This window comes from Carettochelys insculpta, chromosome 30 (assembly GCF_033958435.1).
Source record: "Carettochelys insculpta isolate YL-2023 chromosome 30, ASM3395843v1, whole genome shotgun sequence".
In the NCBI taxonomy this organism is placed as follows: domain Eukaryota; kingdom Metazoa; phylum Chordata; order Testudines; family Carettochelyidae; genus Carettochelys; species Carettochelys insculpta.
The window spans coordinates 9,950,902-9,974,354 of record NC_134166.1 but is presented as its reverse complement, the minus strand read 5'-3'; the positions used below and the strand labels follow the sequence as shown (position 1 = coordinate 9,974,354).

Genomic DNA, 23,453 nt, shown 5'->3' with positions numbered 1-23,453 from the left:
GTGAGCCCGGAGTGCCTGTCCGGCTGGAGAAACATGCCATGGCCAGTGCCAGCAGGAACAGGCACAGAGGGGAGGGCAGGTGAGCTGTGGCACAGGTCCTGCCACACTTCACCTCCATGGGCTCACACGGAGCCCATCCCAGCTGGGTTCTGGGCCATGCTTAGCCCCAGCAGTGCAGGGGACTCACGGTTCTAGGCATCTGGACACCTGGGCATCTCCTCCGCTGTGTGACAGACTGTACAGGAGGCACCAGGGGAGTTTCTGGCCCTTGTGCAGGGAAGGAGGGGGCTGCGATGGCTACGGGAGCAGGCTCCCACCCCAGACAGTGCAGCCAGAAGGGACTTCTATTGCCGCCTCTGAGTGTCTGCTCGGCAGGGGCCAGGGAGGCTTCCCGTTAGATCCCCAGTGCTGGCGTCGGGGGCACTGGGACACGCACTGACACGGTCTCTCTTGTTTCATTCGCAGCCCTTGGCCTAGCTGGTGAGTCCTGCTCGTCCAGGTACCGGGGCTGCTGCCCCTGCATCCTCCTACTAGACAATACCTGTGTGCCAAGAGGCACTGCTGGGGCATTTCCCCCTGCCCCATAACACCAGACACTACCTGGGTACTGGGGGATGCTGCCAGGACATTACCTTGCTGCCCCCTAGTACCAGACAATAGCCGGGTGTTGGGGGAGGGGCTGCTGGGTTCATTACCACAATGCCCCATGATACCCGGATACAGGAGGTGGGTGGAGGGTTGCTGGGACTGGGATACTCTTGCGCTGCCCCTAGCACTAGATAATATCTGGGTGCCAAGGGGCACCGTTACCCCACTCTCCCCTGAGGCTAAACAGGGCCTGGATGAACCCTAATGTGGCCCACTCCCCAGTGCTGAACAGCACGTAGTAACCAGGGGCACTGCCCAGGCGGTTGGGCGCCTGACCCTTTGGCGGTCCCAGAGTCGCACTGCGCCATTCACTGGCTCCGTGCTCAGGGCCAGCGGCTTGTCTCCCTTACGCTCAGGTCAGCTCTGTCCTGTTCTCTCCCTTCTCCTCTGCCTGGCTCCTCAGCAACTGCCCAGAAGTGCACTCTGACCCTCGAACCTCCATGGAGCACAGTGTTTGAGGGGGAGAGTGTTTCTCTGACATGCAACGAATCCTGCTCTTCTGGACGGCGCTGCCCCTCATGGTATCACAACCAGAAGCTCCTTTCCCACAAAAAAGAAAAAAGACTGAGGATGAAAACTGCAGAGGAGGATACGGGTAGCTACTATTGCTGGGCTCCTGGCTGCCAAGCAAGCAACACCGTTCAGCTGACAGTTTCCAGTGGTGAGTAACTGCTCTGCTCTGACCCAAAGGACCCCAGTGGGTCGAACCCAGCCTCAGGCAGCAGCAAGCAGGGGGTGATGCTGTCAACTCCGTCCAGGGCCTAGCAGGATTCCAGCCTGCAAGTGGGGTGGATGGACCTTTGTTGGACGGAAATCAGGGAAAACCACATGAAAAATAAGGGCTGATTTAGGGACACACGAGGTCCCTTAGCAGAGTAGATGTTTCTCTCTCACACGGACATTTCTCTGTCTCTCAGGAACACAGAGGGATTACTGTAAGCTTCAATTTAATATTTCAAATGGCCAAAGGGTGGTCCTTAAAATAACAGATTGGTGGTCACGCAGGATAAAAAGAAAAGAAAAGAAAAAAGAACCACCCCTTAAAACAGGGCATGTGTGGTCACCCTGCCTGGACCCCACTGGCTGCAAGCTGAAAGGCCATGGGGCACCTGCCCCCCAGCTCTTGGTAGCTGGAGTGCAAATGGGGCAGGCACGCTCAGAGCCTGGCACAGAGACAAAAGTTGCCTCCGCATCTGATTCTGCGAACCGGAACAGTGAACACCTGTGGATATAAAGCTGATACCTGCGGCTTTACGGGGCAGTAGGAATGCTCCCATCCCTGCAGTCTGAGGAGGCTGCTCATGGGTTCAGCTTTGGTGGGGGGGATCGGTCAATAGAGTCTGGGTTTGATGCTGAATTCCACAGCTGCAGGCCAGCTGGAGCAGCCCCCTCCTCTAGCTCGGAGAGCTGCCGCTCCACCGCCTGGGATGCTGTTTCCCTCCTGCTCTCTCTCTCTCCAGAGACCCTGACTTCTGCTTCCCTCCTCACTCAGCCTGGGCTCTTTGCTCAGGAGATGCACCATCCCCCAGCCAAAACTTTAATCGCTCTCACATGCCCCCTCCCTGCCCCTCTGGGTGGCTCTTACTGCACCCACTTGCCCTGCAGGCACCACTCACTCCTCTCAGGCTCACCCCGCTCCCTGCCAGGGCACATGGCCGTTGGGCCGCTTCTGGCTTGAACAGAGTCCCTTATCATTCACTTTAAGTTGGGGCTTTTTTGCCTGGCTCTCCCTTCCTCCCCCTGTGGGGGGGATTGCAGCTTGCAACCCACAACCTGCAGAGCGGACTGTGCTGAATTCCCTGCTGCCTTTGCAACAGCCCACTGGGAGACTTGAACCTGGGCCCTCCTGCAGGAGCCTCTATAGTGTGAGCTAAAAGCCCCCCCAGCTCAGCTAAGGCTGCAGCGGAGACTGAGTCTCTGTGTAAGTGGTCTAGGTGCCACTACATGAGACAGTGACCCACTCCTAGGTGTGTGGGGTACAGCCTGATACCCTGGGCCACCTGCTCTCGGCAGAGGCAGATGAAGTTGGAGCAAGTGGGAGGGTCCCCAGTCCAGAACAATGACCTGCCCTTGTTCCACATCCAGCCCCTCTGTCCCTTCCATCTGTAACCCTGCCTCATTTTGCCCTTAGCTCCGCCCTATTCTGCCCTTCCCTCACGGTGCCTCTCCCTGCTTGTGCCTCTCTGTCCAACCCCCGCAGCCTTGGGACTGGAGAAGTTCCGCCCCCAGGGTTACAGCAGAGAGCAAGTGCGGGAGATATTTCTGGTGGGCTCCAAATTGTCGGGTCCCAAGGCACAGGCCCAACTGGGCCACGCAGTAGCCTGCTAACGGCGTTCAGTGTCTCTCTTTCAGACTGGCTGATTCTCCAGACCCCTTACCATGCCGTGTTCGAAGGGGACCAGCTGCCCCTGAGGTGCCGCGGATGGACGCACTCAAAGTTGTCTGAGATAAGATATTACAGAGACGGAAGAGACATTACACCTCCCCACGCAAACTCAGAGCTGACCATCGAACGAGCAAAGACCGCTGACAGTGGCACGTATTGTTGCAAAGCACTCATGAAACCTTTTCTTCTTAAGCGTGAAGAGACGTCTCGTGGGGTACCTGTTTCTGTGCAAGGTGAGGAACTCTTGAGCGTGTGGGGGCTGGGCAAAGAGGGGGCAGTCCCAGCACACGGGACTTGCTCAGAGCTGTCCATGGGGCAAGGCACGATCTTGCACATAGAGCGCATGTGAGGTCATGGGATGCAGAACAGCGGTTCTCAACCGGGGGCCCGAGCCCCGCTACTGGGCCACAACTAGGCTTCAGGAGGTCTGCCAAAGATGGCTGGTTTCCGTCTTGCAAGGACGCTGGGCAGAAAGCCAAAATGCAGCTTCTCGGGACTGCAGTCGGGGCCCTGGAGCCTGAGCAGTTTGTCTTTGTGCTCTCCCCAGTGGCGTGGGGTCCTAGACAATCCCCTACTGGCGGCTCTGGCTCTTATATGCACAAAAACAATTGTTCTGGCCCAGCTGGGCCATCCAGCACGCAGTGGGGGTGGGGCTCAGAAAAAGAAAGATGGGACTTGCTGGTACAGAGGACATTGGCACTGTTGCTTGAGCCCGGCTCTTCTCTCTTCACACAGGAAGCAGAGTACATCCTGCCCCTGCCTCGCTTGCAGGGGAAGGCTTTGCCTTCGCTCGGTGCCCTTAGGAGAGTGATCATTTGGTGCAATGACTGTACTCCTAAACCTGGTCTCCCCTTGCTTTGACATAAGTGTTAAGTGCACGGGCTGTGCCAACAAACATCCCCCAGGGCATGTGAGAGCAGAATCAGGCCCTTTACCTCTATCTGCAGGAGCTGCAGCGTTACAATGCAGCAGGCAGGGACGGGCATCGGTGTGAAATGGGTCGTTTTAGGAATTCACCAAGAGGCTGAGTTGATTTTAAAGCTCAGATCTACCAGACTTGATTTAGCAAAGTGATGAAAAGCTGTAGCTGATATCGAAACAGGCTAAGCCCTTCAAGGCTGTGTCCACACAGCAAAGGTATTTCAGAATAACAGCCATTATCCAAAAGAACTGTCCTAGCAACACAACGCAACTGCTGTTTCGAAACTGGTAAACCTCATTCTATGAGGAATAGCGCCTATTTGAAACAGTTATTTCTATAGGTGCTGTTAAGACAGGGAAAGGAGCCTGTTTTGAAATATGCCACAGTGTATCCAATGGCCCTATTTCAAAATAGGCTCTGTGTACGTTGGTGCTGTATTTTGAAGTAGCTAAGTGCTATTTCAAAATGCATTTTCGTGTGTAGCAGCGGTTTTTTTTTAAACAAGCTATTCCAGAATAGCTCTTCTGCAATCGCTTATTGAATCATAGAACCCTAGAAGCCTAGGGCTGGAAGGGACCTCAGGAGGTCGTCGAGTCCAGCCCTCTGCCTAAAGCAGGACCAACCCCAACTAAATCATCCCAGCGAGGACTATGTCAAACCAGGACCTAAAAACCTCTAGGGATGGAGATTCCATCACCCCTCTCGGTAACGCATTCCAGTGCTGCACCACCCTCCTGGTGAAATAGTTTTTCCTAATATCCAACCTACACCTCTCTCTCTACAATGTCGGACCTTGAGAAATAAGGCTGCTGTGTAGACATATCCCTAGAGATTCCAGGGAGCTTACTTCTTGTAATGCGAGGGTCTTTTCAGGTCAGCTCTTACAAGGGATGGTAACACCCTTCAGGCTGCTCAGTGCTCTGTGGTCCGCAGACCTCAGCGCTCCTCATAAAGAACACCCACAGGCAGGACTCAGTGAGAAAGGCCCTCAGGCCTCAGAGATTCACCAGGCCCAGCGCTTCAGGCTCTCTCTCTGAGCTCCATAGCCTCAGCCTTCTCCTAGGGCTGGGTTTACTCTCAGGACAGACACCCTGTTACATCCTGGCACAGGAAAGAGCTCTTTCTACCCAGCTGGTCCAGGAGTTGGTAACACTTCTGGATCTGGTAGCTTATTGGTGAGTTCAGTCAAATTTGCTTCAGGCTGTGACCGTGGTGGGGGAGGAGAGGGTAGGTGCTTTCTCCCATGAGGGTTTAGCAAAGCTCTGAGGTCCACACGTAGTCACAGGCTATATCCCCTGCTGCTTTTATTTGGTACGGGTAAACAGGGGCTCAGATGATGGTGCTGGTACCTGACGCATTTCTTGGATGCTGCTATGCAATGTTGTAGCCTTGTTGGTCCCAGTATATTAGAGAGAAAACGGAGAGTGAGGTAATAGTTCCTGTTGGTGAGAGAGACAAGCTTTGGAGCCACATGAGAGCTCTTCCTCAGGGCTGGGAAAGGCTCTGAGAGCTCACAGGTGGGACAGATTGTTTAACATCAGGACTTAACACATTTTAAGTGAGCATTCAAGGCAACATAGCCAGTTTACGCTCCGCCAGTTACAGGGGGGAAAACGAAATGGGCAGGTTGAGAAAGTGTGTGCAGGTGGAGGAGGTTAATGGAGTGTAGAATCTTCTCTCACGTAGTCTGTTGTCCGTGAGGTCGGCAATCACGTTTTCATGCTACCTCTTTTTGTGGATTCTGGAGTTCTGGAGCACCTCTCAAGTCCCAAGTGTGATGCATATGCTGGTGGTGAGCAGATCAAAGAGACAAAATCATTGGTGAGCTCTTGGTAGCTATAGCAGAAGTATAATGCTTTCCCCTAGCAAACAATTATTTCTGTCCCTTTCAAAGGCTTGGAAAGCTCTAAGCATTGTATGTCACCAAGCTGAGCTATATGACATAGCGTTTTTGAGATCATCCAGTTTTATTGAACCAACTTGTAGGCAGTACTTGATGCTGGTCTTGTAGTGCTTTCTTGGGCAGCCATAATTCCAGTGTCCTTTTGCCAATTTCCCATGGGGAGTCAACATTCAGGCATCATAGCAATGGGTCCAAACCAGCATAGTTGGGTTTTTAGTGGATGGCCCCAGTGCTTATGGCATCTGACTTCTGGAGAACCTCCAGACTGGAAATTTTGTCTTGCCAGCAGATCCCCGTAATGGTGTGAAGAGGCCGCCTGTGGAAGACTGACGGCTGTTTGATACGCCATGTGTGTGGCAGCCAGACCTCACAACAGTAGAGGAGAGATATGACCACAAAATATTGCAAAGCTTTATTTTTATTGAGGGGGTTAAGTAGTGGGGGTTCAAGACTTTGTTACACATCTGCCCAAGGCCACATCTACACGAGGCAAAGTAAATCACGTAGCTAAAATCCACGTATCTGGGCTCGGCTAACTTGGCTGTCCCCACTGGAGAAGGTCCACGGGAGAGTTTCTCCCATCGAGCTCCCTTAGTCTTCATGTCTTTCGAGGAGTTCAGGGGTCGACTGTGACCCCTGAGAGGTCGATTTTGCGTGTCCCTACTAGAAGCATGAAATCGAACCTCGTAAGATTGACCCTGAGTGGGTAGATCTTCCAGGGTAGTGTAGAAGTAACCCTACTAACTAAGAAGCTTTCTGAATGCTGTTAGTGATCCCATTGTCAAGAGAGCCATGCCTGAAGATGTTGTAGCTGAGAGGTAAATTGTCAACGTGCCTTAGCTGGACTCCCGCAATGGATATGCTAGGGAATATGACATGGAGTGGTGAAGATGATTAATGTGACACCATAATTTTCTTCAAGGAGATTGTGAGGCCAAACAATTCATATGTAACAATTTTTGTAAGAAGCCAGAAATCTAGCATCTCCTTCAGTCCATGACTTCTAGTTTCTAACAAAGCTCTAAATTTAAGTTTCCAGGCTCATCTTTTGAAGGTGTTGGACAAGTTTCCTTTGAGGACAAGGTCTGGGAGGTCAGATACTCAGTGACTGTTCTGTGAAGGTTATTCACCTGTCAGTGATAGGATGTTTTGGACTTCTGTCATGTTGCTGTGTGAGCTCATTTGAGAGCACCATGATTGTCTGATGTCACCTGCATCGTTGTTGCTGGGGCAGTGAGTGGACTGGAAGAGGTACCACACATGCTGGTACAGGCCTGTGTGGGACCCATGGATCTTGACAAGTGTGTCGTGAGGGGTTTTGATTATCGTAGCCATGGAGCTGTGTCTACAGGCTTTGCACCTGTTGTTCTGGCAGAGTCTGGTACTGCTTTGAGCTGGTGGGTCCTGGTCCATGTGGGCTGCTGAAAGATTCCAGAGAGAAATGGTTCCTGATCCTCTTCATCCAGATTCTGTAGCCTCTCCAAGCTGATTCTCAGAAGCCAGCTCCCCTTAGGCCAGGACTCACCAATTAAACCTAGCTTTTCCCTGTGACACGCGAAGGGTTTATCGACACATCAACTGCTACAATAGCACATCATTGCCCCTGCTCCACTGTGAAGACACTACCTACACCAAGAGGAGGAGTTCTTCCATCAGCATAGCTAATCCATCTCCCTGGGAGGCAGGAGCTAGGATTTTCCCACACTGTCTACACCAGGGATTAGGTTGATTTAACTGTATCATGCAGGTGTCCTGACTGTTCACGCTCCTGAGCAAGGTTGTTATACCAACCTAATTTCCTAGTGTAAGGCTAGACCTGAGGAGCTTTGCTGGACCCGAGGAAGAGCTCTGGGTAAGCCAGAAGCTTATCTCTCTCACCAGCAAATGTTGGGCCAGTGGACAATATTACCTCCTCCATCTGTTCCCTTCAGTGCTTCTATTAGTCCAAAGGTTAAATTCATCTGATGGATTGTATTTCAGTATTAGCCTGGGCTACGAACTGGGCTTCCCCCTTCTAGGTGCTTCTGCCTTTCAACATCCCTTTCTTTTACTTGCGTTATACAATAGCTATCACTTCCAGAGCTCAGAAACTCCCTGGAAAGGAAACAATCAACCTCTTACAGCCTTCTAAATCGAAGGATGCCAGCCAGGTGTTCTTTGATTGTAGCTAACACCTTCCACTTCCCAGCTACCAGGGCTTAGCACTGGATGTGAGATGCTGCATTGGAGGAAAAAGACGGATTATTCACACGGAATTAAATCAGCAAATAGATATACATCTTGGACTGGGGATGAGGACCAGGTGGTTTGGATTGCTTGGGTGAGGCCGGCAGCTTACCCCAGCATGAGCTTCCGTCTTTTGGGTCTCCTAGCCAATTGGATCTCGTTGGTTTAACTCCTACATCTTGGTTCCCACACAGGAGACATAGGGCACCCTGGATGGGAAAGTGGCAGTTACTTCCGTCAGTCACTCAGCAGGGGGTTCTCCTTAGCTAGGCGGCAGAGACAGGAGTTTTAGCCACAAGTGAATTCTGGGAACCTTTTGTTCAGGGAACCAACATTGGTTGGAAGATTCCTTAGCAAGGATCAGAGCTTTCTTTTCTGGGGGACTGCATACTTAATGCTCCGCAGGCAGATGTCCCATCTGTTGGGATGGGGCTGTTGACTCTCACTGGCGTTAGCGTGCAGGGAAAGCTAAGGGTCTGCAATGTGCACGATGGGTGAGCGGTGACAATCTTACCTGCTGCAGACAGTTGGAAGGGGAGAGGAGGAGCAAGGGCCGTAGCTGCCAAAAATGTATGTTTGAAGTATCCGTACATCTACACACAGCAAAGTGGATCACACAGTGAAAGACAATGGTGAGGATAAACACCAAATAAAGGCCTCACAATTCATTGGCCGTGTCTACACGTGCACGCTACTTCGGAGTAGCGGCGCCAACTTCGAAATAGCGCTCGTCACGGCTACACGTGTTGGGCGCTATTTCGAAGTTGAAATCGATGTTAGGTGGCGAGACATCGAAGTCGCTAACCCCATGAGGGGATGGGAATAGCGCCCTACTTCGACATTCAACGTCGAAGTAGGGAACGTGTAGACGATCCGCGTCCCACAACATCAAAATAGCGGGGTCCTCCATGGCGGCCATCAGCTGGGGGGTTGAGAGACGCTCTCTCTCCAGCCCTTGCGGGGCTGTATGGTCACCGTGTGCAGCAGCCCGTAGGCCAGGGCTTCTGGCTGCTGCTGCTGCAGCTGGGGATCCATGCTGCATGCACAGGGTCTGCAACTAGTTGTCGGCTCTGTGTATCTTGCACTGTTTAGTGAAAGTGTGTCTGGGAGGGGCCCTTTAAGGGAGCGACTTGCTGTTGAGTCCGCCCTGTGACCCTGTCTGCAGCTGTGCCTGGCACCCTTATTTCGATGTGTGCTACTTTGGCGCGTAGACGTTCCCTCGCAGCGCCTATTTCGATGTGGTGCTGCGCAACATCGATGTTGAACATTGACGTTGCCAGCCCTGGAGGACGTGTAGACGTTATTCATCGAAATAGCCTATTTTGATGTCGCCACATCGAAATAGGCTACTTCGATGTAGGGTTCACGTGTAGACGTAGCCATTGTGTGGCGCCAGCTACCTGCTTCCTTCGGGGGCCTCAGAACGCACAGAACCAAACACGTATTGAAATGAAGGCAATATTATTTATTCAGTAACCAGCGCCAGTAAATAAATACCAGAGTGGGCTCAGAAATCCTGCCCTCCTCGCCCCCAAAACCAGCCCCAGGAGACAACAAAACAACCAGCCCCTCAAATCTCAGACCAAGAGACAGAACTGCCTGAGGTCCTGCTCTGCCATGAACTCCCTGTCCATCTGCAGAGTCCTGGACCTGCCTCCCACTGCAGGGTCCACAGTTCCATCTCTGGTGCTCCTAGCTGCCGTGATGGGAGACAGAGCAGCAGGTGCTCCAGGGAGGCCTGTTTGGATGAGGTCTGAAGCTTATAATGCCTCCTTTTGAAGCAAATCAGTGAGGGACTGTTACTGGGTATCAGGTTTGGAAATGAGGGTGAAACGCTCTCTCACGGGGGACAGGTGGTTCCTTGTGATGGGAGATTTTAGGGATGAGGAGCAGTGAGTGGAAATGGAACAGGGGATCACTGTCTGTCTGTCTGTCTGAAATGCATTACAGGTTGCACCTCTCAGAACCAGAATTCTCTAACCCTGCAACGTCAGTTGTCCAGCAGGAGGACGGGTGTTCCTGGGTTTGAGAGCCCCAGCCGGGAGGCTGCTAGGAGAAGGGCCGGTGGCTGAGAAACCTGCTGGGCAGGAGCCCAGTAGTAGTGGGGCTGGCAGCCCTGTGAAGGGGAGCCCAGGGGCTTGTGTCCCTCATGCAAGCAGGCTAGCAGGTGCTGGGGCCAGCAGCCCAACTCTCTGGCCAGGGCTTGTGCTGGTAACCCAACTGGGGCTTGTGCTGGCTCCCTGACTTGGGCTGGAGTTGGCCTCCAAGGGGCCAGCAGCTGTGGCTGTGCAAGGTCAGGGCCGTCAACATCAGTCCATAAGGAGCCGGGGTTGGCCACAGGTAAGGGGACCATTAAGGCTGGAGGTGGGGGGCCGAAGCAGGGGACGTCTCTTCCTCTGGCAATTCCCTCGTTAGGATCGGATCAGGTCCAGAGGGTACAGGACAAGGGAGGTGTAATCTGTAGTTTCCAAAGCCCACCTCCCCCAGCTACTGGCCCTGGCTCTGGACATGGGTGGTGACCAAGTCTGATGTCCTTCTAGAGTTGTTTTCATCTCCAGCGCTGAGTGTAACAGGCTCAGGTGACATCACAGAAGGAAGCCCAGTGACACTGAAGTGCGACACGCGGCTTAATCCCCAGAAATCAGGCATATGGCTTCAGACATTTTTCTACAAAGACAACAAGCTCTTGAGAGAATCTGGCAGCTCCATTACCTACCACATCCCAGAAGCAGGCCTGGAAGACTCAGGATTTTACTATTGTACGGTGCAGACGATGACCTCGAGTGTAGAGAAAAGAAGTCTCAAGTCATTACAGATTGCTGTTAAACGTGAGTGTCTGGGGCAGGGGTGCTGGACGCGGGTTCTGAAGCTTCCCACCTACTTGGGGTGGAAAGAAAACCATGTGGAACCTATGCAGAGCTTGCTGTGCCTTCTAAGCCCTCAAGGGAGCAGCAGGCCCTTGCCGCATTCCGGTGGCTCTTGCAGGCTGAACTCCGAGGAGCCATGAAGCGCCTGATAAGTTCCATGGTGCAAAATAGAGAGTCAGGGCCAGGGGCGAAAAGAGCACAGCATGTCAGGTGCATGGGGCCATGCTGAGCTTGAGGGAGAACCTGCCCACGCTGAGGAATGCTGACTACTCCCATACACCGAACTCATTTCTGGCCCCTCCTTGCGTCCTGCACTCCCCAGCTGGTGCCTTCCACCCCTCCTGCCTCCCAAGCCCCCCTGCCAGCCCAATGAAAATGAGCATGGGGGGGGTGTAGAGCGAGCAGGGGTGTGGCCTCAGGAGAGGCGGGGCAGGGGGTGGGAGAAGAGTGTTTGGTTTTGTGTGGTGCTGGGCAGGTGCTGGCCCATAACCTGTGGTGGTGTCCACAGCTCCTGTCGTATTCCTGCTCCAGGCCCCATGCCTGCAGTGCCGGGAGCATGTCGGCCCATGGGCCATAGTGTAGTGGGCCTGGGCCCTACATTCTGTCCCTCCTGTGCACATAGGACCCCCGTCCTCACTGGGGGGGCGGAAGTGCCGGTCTGTCCAGAGGGCACCGAGCCACCCCCCATAGGTCACAGCAGCACATCCTGCCCTCCTCTTCTCCACAGGAATCCCAGTGTCTGGAGTCTCCCTGGAGGTCCAGCCCCTCGGGGGGCAGGTGATGGAAGGGGAGTGGCTGGGGCTGAGCTGCTCCGTGAAGAGGGGCACAGGGCCCATCACTTTCTCCTGGCACCGAGCGGGCTCCAGGCTGGTGCTGAGAAATGAAACTCAGTGTGCGCAGCGGCTGGTCCATGAAATCCCCATGGCCACAGAGGCGGACACGGGCGAGTATTACTGCCAGGCCTCCAACGACAAGGCCCCAGCATCCAGCCCGGCGGTGAAGGTCGACGTGAGGGGTGAGCAAGTCTCAGCCGACTGGTGGAGTGCCGGGGCTTTACCCTGGTCCAAGAGGGCAGGAGAGCCTCTGCCTGACTGTGAGCTCAGCAGAGGGGCGTGGGCGGGATACTGTCTCTGGCCTGGGCCTGCTGAGGGGTGAGGCCCACAACGGCTCGCCAGGGGCAGCTCCTCGGAGGTGCCTACTCTGTTGGGGCCTGAGCCTTTAAATGCCAAAGGCCATGAGCTGCTGTTTCTGGCTGTGGCAGCCCTGGGTGGGAGCGGGGGGGAAGTGGCCTCCCACAGGGGTGTGAATGGAGCTGGGACGTTTTGATCAAACTCATCCTCGGGGCATCCATCTCACACACACCCTGGGGTCCTTCTGCTGGCTTCCAGCTGCCCCATGCTGCGGAGAGGGGCCAGTGACACTGCACCCTCAAGTGGGATGCTGGCAACCGAGAATGAACCTGGTATCGGGCTGGGAATGTGTGAGCCTCTCCTGCCCGAGCCGAAAGCCCCAGCTCGGCAGCCACAGCTGCAGCCGGCACAGCCACTGCTAGGCGGGGCCCTGGCGCCACTAGAGGGGTCCGAGCACCAAGCTGGTGGGCCAGGGGCACGTGTGGGCCCAGTGGCCTTGCAGCTGGGCCTCAGAGCAGCCTGAGGCCTCAGTGGCAGGAGGGGTAAGTGCCAGGTCTTCAGGACGTGATGGTGCTTCCCTTTGAAGGGCTGGTATCCATGCTGGGCCCTGGCCCTCGGTGCTGGGTGCTGCAGACACAGGGCCAGGGGCTGCTCTTGCCTACATCGCTTCCAGCCCTTGTGACGGCCCTGCCCCTGCTCTCAGCTCCCTGGGGTACCGCTGAGCCCTGACCTGCCCCAATTCTCTGTCAGTTCCAGTGTCCCCGCCTCTCCTGACCCTGAGCACGGCTGGCTCCGGGGCCGCCGTTGGGGACATGGTGGAGATCCGGTGTCAGGCGCCCCACGGCTCTGCCCCCATCCTCTATCGGTTCCATCATGAGGCGGCTGCCCTGGGGAACAGGACGGTCAACTCCCGAGGGCCAGGGTCCCTCACCCTGAATGTGACATCTGAGCAGGATTCTGGCACCTACTTCTGTGAGGCGGACAATGGCCTGGGCGAAGGTGCCCGGAGCAGCGCCCCGTTCCTCCTCTCTGTGCTCGGTACGCAGCTCCACGCGCTCTCTCAGGGTAGGGGGGCGAAGCGGGGGGAGGGCCGCTGCCTGCCAGCTGGGTTGATGCTCGGTTACAGCAGCATCCTGCCTCCCACAGGTCGGGGCATCTCAGCACTCTGTCTCTAGTGCTTCGGTGTGATGGGCAGGATGGGCACTCGATGGGCTGAGGGACTCTGCCCACAATCCCCCCATCACTGTAAAGCAACCCCCTCAGGCGGAGCAGGTCCAGACACCGCTGCCCCCAGAGCCTGTTCTCTGTTGCCTTGCCCAGCCTGGGTTACCCCTCTCTGGGGTGTCGGTGATGGAGCATCCCTCCAGCGCTGGCCCTGCTGTCGGGCCAACTCCTTTGTGTTGCAGTGCCTGTGTCCGGGACCACCATCACTGCAAGTCCCCCGGGGCCAGAGGTGATGGCTGGCGAAAGCCTGAATCTCACCTGCTTGGTGAAGTCTGGCACCACCCCTTCGTTCAAGTGGCTCCACAACGCCCAGGAGCTGGATGCGGCCTCGGGGCTCAGCCTGCCCATGGCCATGGGGAACATGCTGCATTTTGGGTCGGTGCAGCTGAGCCATGGAGGGGATTACCAGTGCATTGCCAGCAACCAGCTCAGCCCTCAGAGAGTCTTCCAGGCCCAGAGCGAGATTCTGGCCATCACCGTGATAGGTACTTGCAGGGCTTGGCTCAGGGATGGGGAGTGGGAGGCCAGGCTGGGATCTGGGCTCAGGTCTGGTCTAGGTTCATCATTCAGATTCCAGACCCCAGCAGTGTTGCCCTGAGGGATGGTGTGTCCATGTATTACCCCCGGCCAGTGTGTGCTGTGTCCTCCTTGGGCCTAGTCCATCAAGGGGCTGGGTTGGGTGTGTGTCTCAAGTTGTAGCTGCTGCTGCCCTCAACATGCGAGTTCCCCTGTCCTGGAGTGTCAGCCAAGGTGGTGGCCAAGATCTCAGGGCTTGCCTGGTGCAGTGTGAGACACAGGCTGCAGCGGTCTCACAAGATCAGCTGTTCCCCTGAGATTCTGGCCATGCTGGAGTGGCAGCTGGGTTTGGATTGGACCCAGAACCAAAGCTACAGAGGCAGGCTCAGATGCAGAGGGTAAAACCTGAGCTTCCATCCCTCTAGCCCTCATTTGGCAATGGAAGGGCTCTGATTGCTGGTGGTTCTCCTTACAAGAATGACCGGAACGGAGCTTCTCGTTACTACATCCCAAAAATCAGATCAGGTCCTGGGCTGCAGGCGCTAGCTGAAGTGAGAGTTATTTTGGGGAAGTTCTAGGGCCTCTGCTATCTGGGAGATCAGACTGGATGAGCTCACTGGCCCCATCTGGCCTTGAAAGAAATATATGAATTGAACAGAGTGGGAAACTGAGGCACAGCCTCACAGTGAATCAGAAGCAGACTGGAAGACAACTCCAGTGCCCTGGCTCCCTGCCTGATTCCTGATCCATCAGACCAGGCCTGGGCACAGTGGTCATTGGCCGAGGTGCGGTTTGATAGGCTCAGCTGGTTCCTGTTGGGAAGTCTTTTCTCCAGGGCACTGTGTCTACTGGGGTATGTTCCCTTTCTCTCCTTCAGAAGGTGCTCGTCCCTGGGTGGCTGTGGCTGGGACCTTCTCCTTCCTGGGCCTGATAGGTATCATGGTGGCTCTGGTGTTCTACTTCAAGTTCTGGAAGAACGCAGGTGCGTAGCTCCTTCCACTGAGTGTGGCTAGCACAAGGCATTGGGTGCTGGGAAACACGCTGCTGTTTCTGAGCGTCTCGCCCTTGCTCCCAGGGAAGGGGGCTTAAAACAGCCAGAGCCAGGTGGATGCCAACTCCCTGCCAAATTCACACCTGGAATTCTAGGCTTTTGGTCCCATGCTTGCTCTGCTGTAATTAAGCCCTTTTGCCAGCCCCAGCCCCCACACCTTCAGCCCTGGAGGCGCCTGCCAGGGGAAAGGCTGATCCCTTCCCTCACCTTTGTCTTCCATAAGGAGTCACCTGAGCAGGGCCATCCTTAGCAATGCTGGTGCCCCACACAGCCCAGCATCCCTGTGGGGGCAGAAGCTTTGGGGTCCAGGGGTACTGCAGGACAGGGAGGCTCATCTGTAGCTTCAGGAGAGTAGACGGGTAACATGGGCAGTGGTGAGCGGCCTGAGTTTGCAGGCTGGAAGACTCAGAAGGAGCAGGGGGGGAGCTGCACCACCAGCCAGAGAGAAGCAGTGGTTTCCTCTTCCACCTTTCTGTCCAGCCGCTGGCATGGCCGCTCGCTGCCACCCTGAGTCCTCTAGCCTGCAAACTTATGCAGCTTGCTGCTGCCTGGTGAGCAGTGGCTGGAGGATGGAGCCGGGTGGAGGATGGGCAGGAGATGGGCTTGGCCTTGGAAGCCAATAAGCTGCTAAAGGCACCATGAAATTTGGGACAATTCGGTGCCCCACATTTGGTGCACACCTCTATGCAGCTGCATAGTTTGCGTATCAGTGCGGACAGCCCTGCACCCTCTTGCATTCACTCCCGTCAAGACCGACCCAGACCAGATTGCCAAGGTGACATTTGGAGACATTAATGTACCGTCTTCTGGTTTGCTTTGCAGACGGATGGTTTTTCAGTGCCCCGAGGAGGTGAGTTGGGCACAGACTGGGCAGAGGTTGGGGGGAAACATGTTGGGATATGGGGCAGGAAAAAGGACGAGTTCAGTATTGCCCTGATTCAAATGGGTCATGATTTAATCATTGACTGGCCCACTAGTTTCAGCTTGTGGCTCTCCTGGCTGTTTCCCCTACTCCCGCGGTGGACACGCTGCAGGAGACTTGTAACTGGGGGTTACCGCTGCAGCGCCTCCTGCTGTCTGCTTGGGAATTAGCTCAATCCAGCCTCCAGAGTGATCTCTCCAGGCAGGGTCTCACTGACAGTTACCTGATGTTGTTTTCCACCACCTGATATCAGGACCCACAGACCACAGTGCCCGTCCCTCAGGCTGCTGCCCCGTAGCAGTGCCCCACACTCTGGGGTCCTCCCCTCCTTGGAGACCCCAAACCCCTGCACCCCCACTTAGAAGCATAGAATACTAGACCTGGAAGGGACCTTTAGAGGCCATCGAGCCCAGTCCCCTGCCCGCAAGGCAGGGCCAAGCACTGTCTAGACCGTCCCTGATAGATGTCTGACTAACCTGCTATTAAATATCTCCAGTGATGGAGATTCCACAACCTCCCTGGGCAATTTATTCCAGTGTTTAACCCCTGACAGGTAGGAAGTTTTTCCTAATGTCTCACCCAAACCTCCCTGGCTGCAGTTTAACACCCCTGCTCCTTGTCCTATCCTCAGAGGACAAGGAGACCAATTTTTCTCCCTCCTCCTTGTAACCCTCTTTTAGGTACTCGTAAATCACTATTGTGTCCTGTCTCAGCCTTCTCTTTCCTAAACTAATACCCCCCTTACCTCTGTGACCCCCTGCCAGTCACCATCTAGCCCCTTACCTCAGAGGCAAACTGCAGTCTGGAATGGTCACTCATCGTTGGCACGGGATAGGACCTGCTGCTGTCCTAGGACCCTCAAGCCTTGTCTCAGGCCTTGCCGCCTGAGAGCTTGCCTGGCCAGAGCTCCCCCAGCCCTGCCTGCCTCAGACAACTCAAGCTCCCTTCCAGCCTGACATTTCTGATTCTCTTATATTTTTGCATCCAATTCGAGCCACCTTGTGGCAAAAGGGGAGGAACAAAAGTCACAGGTTGATCCTTAATATTTGAGGCCCCCACTTGTTTGTTGGTGGGAGTCACACACTCACCTCCTCCTCATTATGCGATGTGAGGAACCAGTTCTATTCTGAAGCTGGCTCCTGGGATTTTTCTGACCTCTCCACCGTTTTCAGCCTCCAGTGGCAACCTCCACCACAGGGTGGATGGCAGCACCATATGGTCTAGCATTATGTCTTGGAGCTTACGTACCTGGCTCCACAAGAGCGTATGGCTTGGAAACCACCTCTTCTCTTCCTGTTCCAAGGCAATCCCACCTCCAGCTGATCAGAGGCCAACAGGCTGATGTCCGTCCCTCTGTCCACCAGTCCTGTGGAGCCAGGACAGGGCCAGAGAAAAAGGGCTAAGGACAGGATCCTAGCAGGGGAGTAGCCAAGAATGCTAACAGGCCTTTATTAAGAATGTGGTCCAGCAAAGGGACATGGTTTGGAAGGTGGGGTTTAGACAGGGATTTGCCAGCTGGGAAACAGGTGACCGCAGAGTGTGAGGTGCATTTCTGACAAGAGTTTCACACAAGTCATATTTAGTGGAGGGTGTGGGAGGGCCCAGGACTCAAAAGTAGCAGGACTCCTCCCGCTACCTCTTTCCCCTGGAGATGCTCAGGGCTGGATTCTCATTACGCTCGGCCCCGTCACCTCGGCCATGCCCTGTCTCAGTGAGTTCTGGTGCTTGGCCTTCTCCTGCATCCTACATCTTGTGCTAGTTCTTCGTCTCTCTGGTCTGCATCTTTCCTGTTGCCAGAGACATGCAGCATAAACCCCCTGGCCAGAGGCCGCCTCCGCCGGACAGCAGAGACCTCCATGCTGAGGAGCCATCTTACACCAATGGTAAGGGGAAATAACCTGCATTCAGGGCACTTCATGTGGCTTGGGGCCTGCATGTGGCCCACACCAGAGAAGGGAGGCAGTGCTGGGGTGTTGTGAGCTGCACAGAGGTAACAATGCTGCTCTCTCTGGCTACGTCTACACGTGCAGCCAACATCGAAATAGCTTATTTCGATGTTGCGACATCGAAATAGTCTATTTCGATGAATAACGTCTACATGTCCTCCAGGGCCAGCAACGTCGATGTTCAACTTCGACGTTGCTCAGCCCAACATCGAAATAGGCGCTGCGAGGGAACGTCTACACGTCAAAGTAGCACACATCGAAATAGGGATGCCAGGCACAGCTGCAGACAGGGTCACAGGGCGGACTCAACAGCAAGCCGCTCCCTTAAAGGGCCCCTCCCAGACACAGTTGCACTAAACAACACAAGATACACAGAGCTGACAACTGGTTGCAGACCCTGTGCCTGCAGCATAGATCCCCAGCTGCCGCAGAAGCAGCCAGAAGCCCTGGGCTAAGGGCTGCTGCCCACGGTGACCATAGAGCCCCGCAGGGGCTGGAGAGAGAGCATCTCTCAACCCCCCAGCTGATGGCCGCCATGGAGGACCCAGCAATTTCGACGTTGCGGGACGCGGATCGTCTACACTGTCCCTACTTCGACGTTGAACGTCGAAGTAGGGCGCTATTCCTATCTCCTCATGAGGTTAGCGACTTCGACGTCTCGCCGCCTAACGTCGAAGTTAACTTCGAAATAGCGCCCGACGCATGTAGACGCGACGGGCGCTATTTCGAAGTTGGTGCCGCTACTTCGAAGTAGCGTGCACGTGTAGACGCAGCTTCTCTGTTGTTGTCCCATTGTGCACACAGCCTGTGGCCCTGCTGGCAGGCACCAGTCAGACATAGATGCTGTGACCCTGGCCACTATTCCAAGGGGAGACTATGGGTCTTGTCTGTACTAGAGCAGGAACCCCTGCCTTCCCCAGGCTGGGAGCTCCACGTCCATACTGGGGCCCCGGGAGCCCCCACCTGTCCCAGCTGGGAGCCTGCCCCCTCCCAGGAGTGAGTGCCTGGCTGAGAACCCCAGTGCTAGAGAACCGAGCTGACCCCTTGTATTGAGCCTATTTGGTGCAAACAGCTCAGCGTGTCCACGCCAGTCGGGCTGGATCGAGCTCTGAGTCCTTGCACGCCCACTCCAATGCCATCCTTTCAGCGGCCACACTCACTGAGTACCTATCCCACAATCCCCAGCGAGGGTCCGTGGCGGGTGGACAGTTTGTGCCCTTTCAGTCAAGCCCCTGGCACTGAAAGGGGGCAGGTGCCAGTGGTCTGTCTTGCTCCAGGCTCAGCCCTTCTGTAGCCTGGTCTGACCCAGCTGGCAATGGGTGACAGGCACTCTGCAGCAGCAGCAGGGAGAGCGGACGGTGCCTAACAGAGACAGGGTGTGAGGCCGAAGCGAGGACCGGCTTTGTTTTCACAGTGTGTCCCCTGAGACAGCAACATGGCAGAGATGTGGTCTATGCAGTTGTCAACATCAAGAAAAGAAGTGATGGTGAGTGGACCATAGGGCATCTTGCCTGGGGAGGTGAAGAAGGATCCAGGAGAGATGCGATGGGGGGAGATAGGTAGATGCAGCTCGCACCTCGCTCACTTGCTCCGTGACTGTCTGGGCCAAGTTAACTGGTCCCAGGTGAAAGCCCAGGCAGGTGTACGTGTGTAAAGAGCCTTCAGTGGCTGAAAGCTGACAAGTGGACAGTAGCACGCTGTGAGCCGCCATGGTTTAAAGAAAAAAGAGCTCTGGGAGTTAGTCTTCAAGTATTCTCAACCATGGCTCATCAGTGTAGGTTGAACCTGAGACCTTTAGCAGTGAACGCCCAGGCCTCTGCCATTGGACCTCAAAGCGTAAATCCACATGATAGCAGTAGTAGGCTTGGTCGTCTATGTAGAGCAGGTACTAGCGGAAGACACAGGCCTTGTAAGCTAGTGTGTCACATTGTCAAATGATGAAATAACACCCCCCCACCCGCCAAAATGGAAGAAAGTAGTTTCTCTGCATTAAGAACATAAGAACGGCCACACTGGGTCAAACCAAAGGTCCATCTAGCCCAGTGTCCTGTCTTCTGACAGTGGCCAATGCCAGGTGTCCAAGACAAATGAACAGAACAGGGAATAATCAAGTAATTCCCTCTCTGTCACTCATTTCCAGCTTTTGACAAGCAGAGGCTGGGACACTATTCCTACTCATCCTGGCTCATAGCCATAGATGGACCCATGCTCCATAAATTTATCTAGCTCTCTTTTTTGAACCTTGTCCAAGTCCTGGTCTTCACAACGTTCTCTGGCGAGGAGTTCCACAGGTGGACTGTGTGTTGTGTGAAGAAATACTGCCTTTTGTTTGTTTTAAACACGCTTTAAACCTATTAATTTCATTGGGCAACCCCTAGTTCTTGTGTTATGGGAACAAGTAAATGGCCTTTCTTTATTTTCTTTCTCAATATTAGTCATGATTTCATAGACCTTTATCGTATCCTGCCCTCAAGTCTCCTCTTTGCTAAGATGAAATGTCCCAGTCTTTTTCAATCTCTCCTAATATGCAGCTGTTCCATACCCCTAAGCATTTTTGTTGTCCTTTTCTGAACTATTCCAATGCCAACATATCTTTTTTGAGAAGAGGTGACCACATCTGTATTCAAGATGTGGGTGTATCATGGATTTATAGAGAGGCAATTTGATATTCTCTCTTATTCTCTATCCCTTTATAATGATTCCTAGCACTGTTTGCTTTTTTGACTGCTGCTGCACATTGAGTAGATGGTTTCAGAACTAGCCACAATGACTCCAATATCCCTGTCTGGAGTGGTAACAACTAATTTATTCCCTGTCCTTTTGTGTGCATATTTGGGGTTATGTTTTCCAATGTGCATCACTTTGCATTTATCAACATTCAAATTTATCTGCTTCATGTTGTTGCCCAGTCACCTAGTTTTGAGAAATCATTTTGAAGTTCTTCACAGACTCCTTCAGATTTAAGTGTCTTGAGCAGGTTAGTATCATCTGCAACTAACTTCTTGCAGTCCCGCTATTTCTTATAACTTCAATAACTACAGAACAGGCAGATGAATTTGATTTGCAAGTTGCAGGTGTCCCTTTGAATCAGCAGGGAATCTTGAGCTGGGTACATCTCCTAGGTTGGAACTGGGTTGCTTTTCTGAGTCTCATGGGTGGAGATTTCTCCTGACATGTGGCTCAGACTGGGACTTTTGGAGGAACGGGGTTTCCCTTGGCATTTTAACTCTTGTGCCTCCATTCCCCGTCAGAGCCCGGAAGCAAAGAGGCAAACACAAACATGAGGATGAGAAAAAGTGGCCCAGATTTTTGAGTCCCCTCAAAGGCAGGTAGTGGGCTGGCAGAGCAGGGCTCTGACCTCTTGAATACACTCTGCTTAACATTTAGCTTGGTGGATGTAACTCCCCAGGCTGTGGTACGGCCAGTGCCCCGGGGCAGAACCCTGGGATCCTCACACTCCTCCCCTAGCTGGGGCTGGCTGCTGAGCTGCTGGGAACGGAAGCTCAAGGGGTGAATGTTAATGCCTAGTCCTGATCCCTTCCCATTTCTCTTACAGCCACACCGGAAGGAACTCTACCAGGGGACACCGTAAGTGTGACGCCCTCCCCCGTCCCCGCCAGCTCTGCTGCTCCATCCCTGCTGCTCTCGCTGGCCTTTGTCTGCCTCTGTCCCCTACTGACTGTCCATGTGCCCTCTCCAGGGGGAATACTCGGTCAGCTATTCTGTGCTCTCCAACCACCTGCCCACCGGGCAGCCAGCGGCAGGAGCGAGGGCTCCGAAAGAGGAATCTTCCCCCACCAGTGACATTTATGAAAATGTTCCCCACCTGTGACCTGTGAGCGACCCCAGCCTGTCCTCTGGTCCAGCCCAGGGAGCCTGGTTGCCTTGTTAACCTTTTGTTCGTCTGCTTGGCGTGTAGGGCACAGCGTGCAGCCCACGCAGGCTGGGCCATGGGGCCTTGGTCCTGGCTGGGGCTCTGTGCATGGGGACTGATGGGCCAGAGCAATGACAGAGGCAAATGCTCTGGGTCTGCACCGCTGCTACTGCCTAATGCGGAGTTGTGAGTAGATGATTTGATGAGGTTTGTGACTTGCTGTGTTAATGGCCCCCCATAAAAGGAGCCTGGGCTGCAGCCCTGATCTCTGTTAATCCCTGTGATGGGTCTGTGCCTCTCAGATATCCATCCCAGGGGGTGTTATGCATGGAGGGTCCGGTTTGGTGAGACTTGTGACAACTGAGCTAGTCTCCTCTGGTGCCAATAAAGGTTTGATTTGCTGCATGATTTGTCTTTGAGATTCCTTCTGTTCAGGGACTGATCCGCAGGAAGTGCCCTCTGCCTGTCCTGCTCTCCTAGCTCAGGGCTTTCCAGCCATGCGTGGCTCTGTGCAAGGAAACCCTAATAGAAACCCATCCATGGCCAGGTACCAGAAAGAACAGAGTCTTTAAAGGAGTGGGGTAACACCCAGGGGACAAGTCCCAGCTGGGCTGATCGTTCCAGGACTGCAGGAAACTGCAGGAGGGAGAGACATTAGCTATCGTGGTGAAATACCGCAGTAGACAGCTTCAAGGCTAGGTCCCTAGCCAGTATGCTTACAAGGAGCCTGCCTGGAGAATGGCTGTATCCATGATCTCACAACACAGAGCCCAACCCAGCTGGGCCAGCTGGTGCCTGACTGTGAGACTCAGGTGATATGGGCTTTGGCTTTCTCCCACACAAGGGCTCCAGGTGTCCAAAGACTGCCGGTTTTACCTGCATTTTTCCTTCGTCGTCCATTCTGCAGATAAGCCCGAAAAGCTGGAGCTTCTGTTGTATAACTGTCTGGTATGTGACATTGTTACGGAGTAAATGAAAGCGCTGATTGTTCTGAAGGACGCCTTTGTTCTTTGGCAAGCCGTGCACTGACATGCAGGGTAACCTTTCCCACCCATGTGGTCAGGGAGATGCTGGCAAAGTATCACAACTAGCAGCTGTGTTCAGGTCCAGGCATCAAAATCACAGCTGGGAGAGTGCAGAGGAAAAGCTGGACTCCCAGAGGAGGAGAAGGCATGTGAGGGCATGATGGGGGGGTGCTGCACATGGCCTTTTAAATCTGCTGTATGGGGGTGCAGGAGAGCGGGCAACTTCTTCACTGTGCTGCTTCAATGCAGAACTGGGCGCAGAGCCTTCTCGCGGGGCTCTCTGGGTGAGCGGTTCTAGCTCAGGGCCGAGCAAACTTTTTACACTAGGCCCAACTTTTTGTTCCTGCAATTAGCAGGGTCCCCCCAGCCTGTCTAACGTAGGCCAGACGGATGGAAATTTCAGTTATGTTCATAAGAAAAGAACCCGGTCTGTTCTGTGAGATATATGTACAACCCTGTCGCATGCGCAAGCAAATCAGTCTGTAGAAAGTAACAATTTTATGAATCAGTATGGAAATGTGACTACACAGACACAACAGTGACGTATTTCAATGTCTGTAATGAGATGGACGAGCCTGAGACCCAGCAGCCGATTGTGCTGTGCGCCCCCCCAGCCCTTACAAAATTTCAAGCTCCTCCCGAGGGAGCCGCCCCTCAGTGTGCACGCCCCTGCTCTCGCTGACAATCCAGCCCCAGTTTCAAGTGGGCTCAAAGAGCTCTGATGCCACCTACTGCACAAACAGGAAATGCTCCCGACAATAACAAGAAGTCCTGTGGCACCTTATAAACTAACTACTTTGGAGAATAAGCTTT

At 54.2% G+C, this 23,453-nt stretch overlaps 1 protein-coding gene across 1 annotated transcript; it reads left to right on the top strand.

Moving 5' to 3' along the window:
* The first annotated feature begins 1,171 nt into the window (after positions 1 to 1,171).
* FCRL6 (Fc receptor like 6) lies at positions 1,172 to 22,017 on the top strand. The gene is made up of 12 exons (XM_074980725.1): positions 1,172 to 1,309; positions 3,001 to 3,267; positions 10,626 to 10,913; positions 11,680 to 11,967; positions 12,833 to 13,120; positions 13,489 to 13,791; positions 14,700 to 14,804; positions 15,696 to 15,723; positions 17,593 to 17,678; positions 19,156 to 19,227; positions 21,298 to 21,329; positions 21,442 to 22,017. The coding sequence occupies exons 1-12, from the start codon at positions 1,219 to 1,221 to the stop codon at positions 21,571 to 21,573; spliced, it is 1,980 nt and encodes a 659-aa protein (XP_074836826.1). The 5' UTR covers positions 1,172 to 1,218; the 3' UTR covers positions 21,574 to 22,017.
* Positions 22,018 to 23,453: the final 1,436 nt, after the last annotated feature.

Coding starts and splice junctions, on each gene's coding strand:
- FCRL6 (XM_074980725.1), top strand. CDS start 1,219: ATGAAAACTGCAGAGGAGGATACGGGTAGCTACTATTGCTGGGCTCCT. Junction 11,968..12,832: donor GGTGAAGGTCGACGTGAGGG/GTGAGCAAGTCT, acceptor ATTCTCTGTCAG/TTCCAGTGTCCCCGCCTCTC. Junction 13,792..14,699: donor TCTGGCCATCACCGTGATAG/GTACTTGCAGGG, acceptor TCTCTCCTTCAG/AAGGTGCTCGTCCCTGGGTG.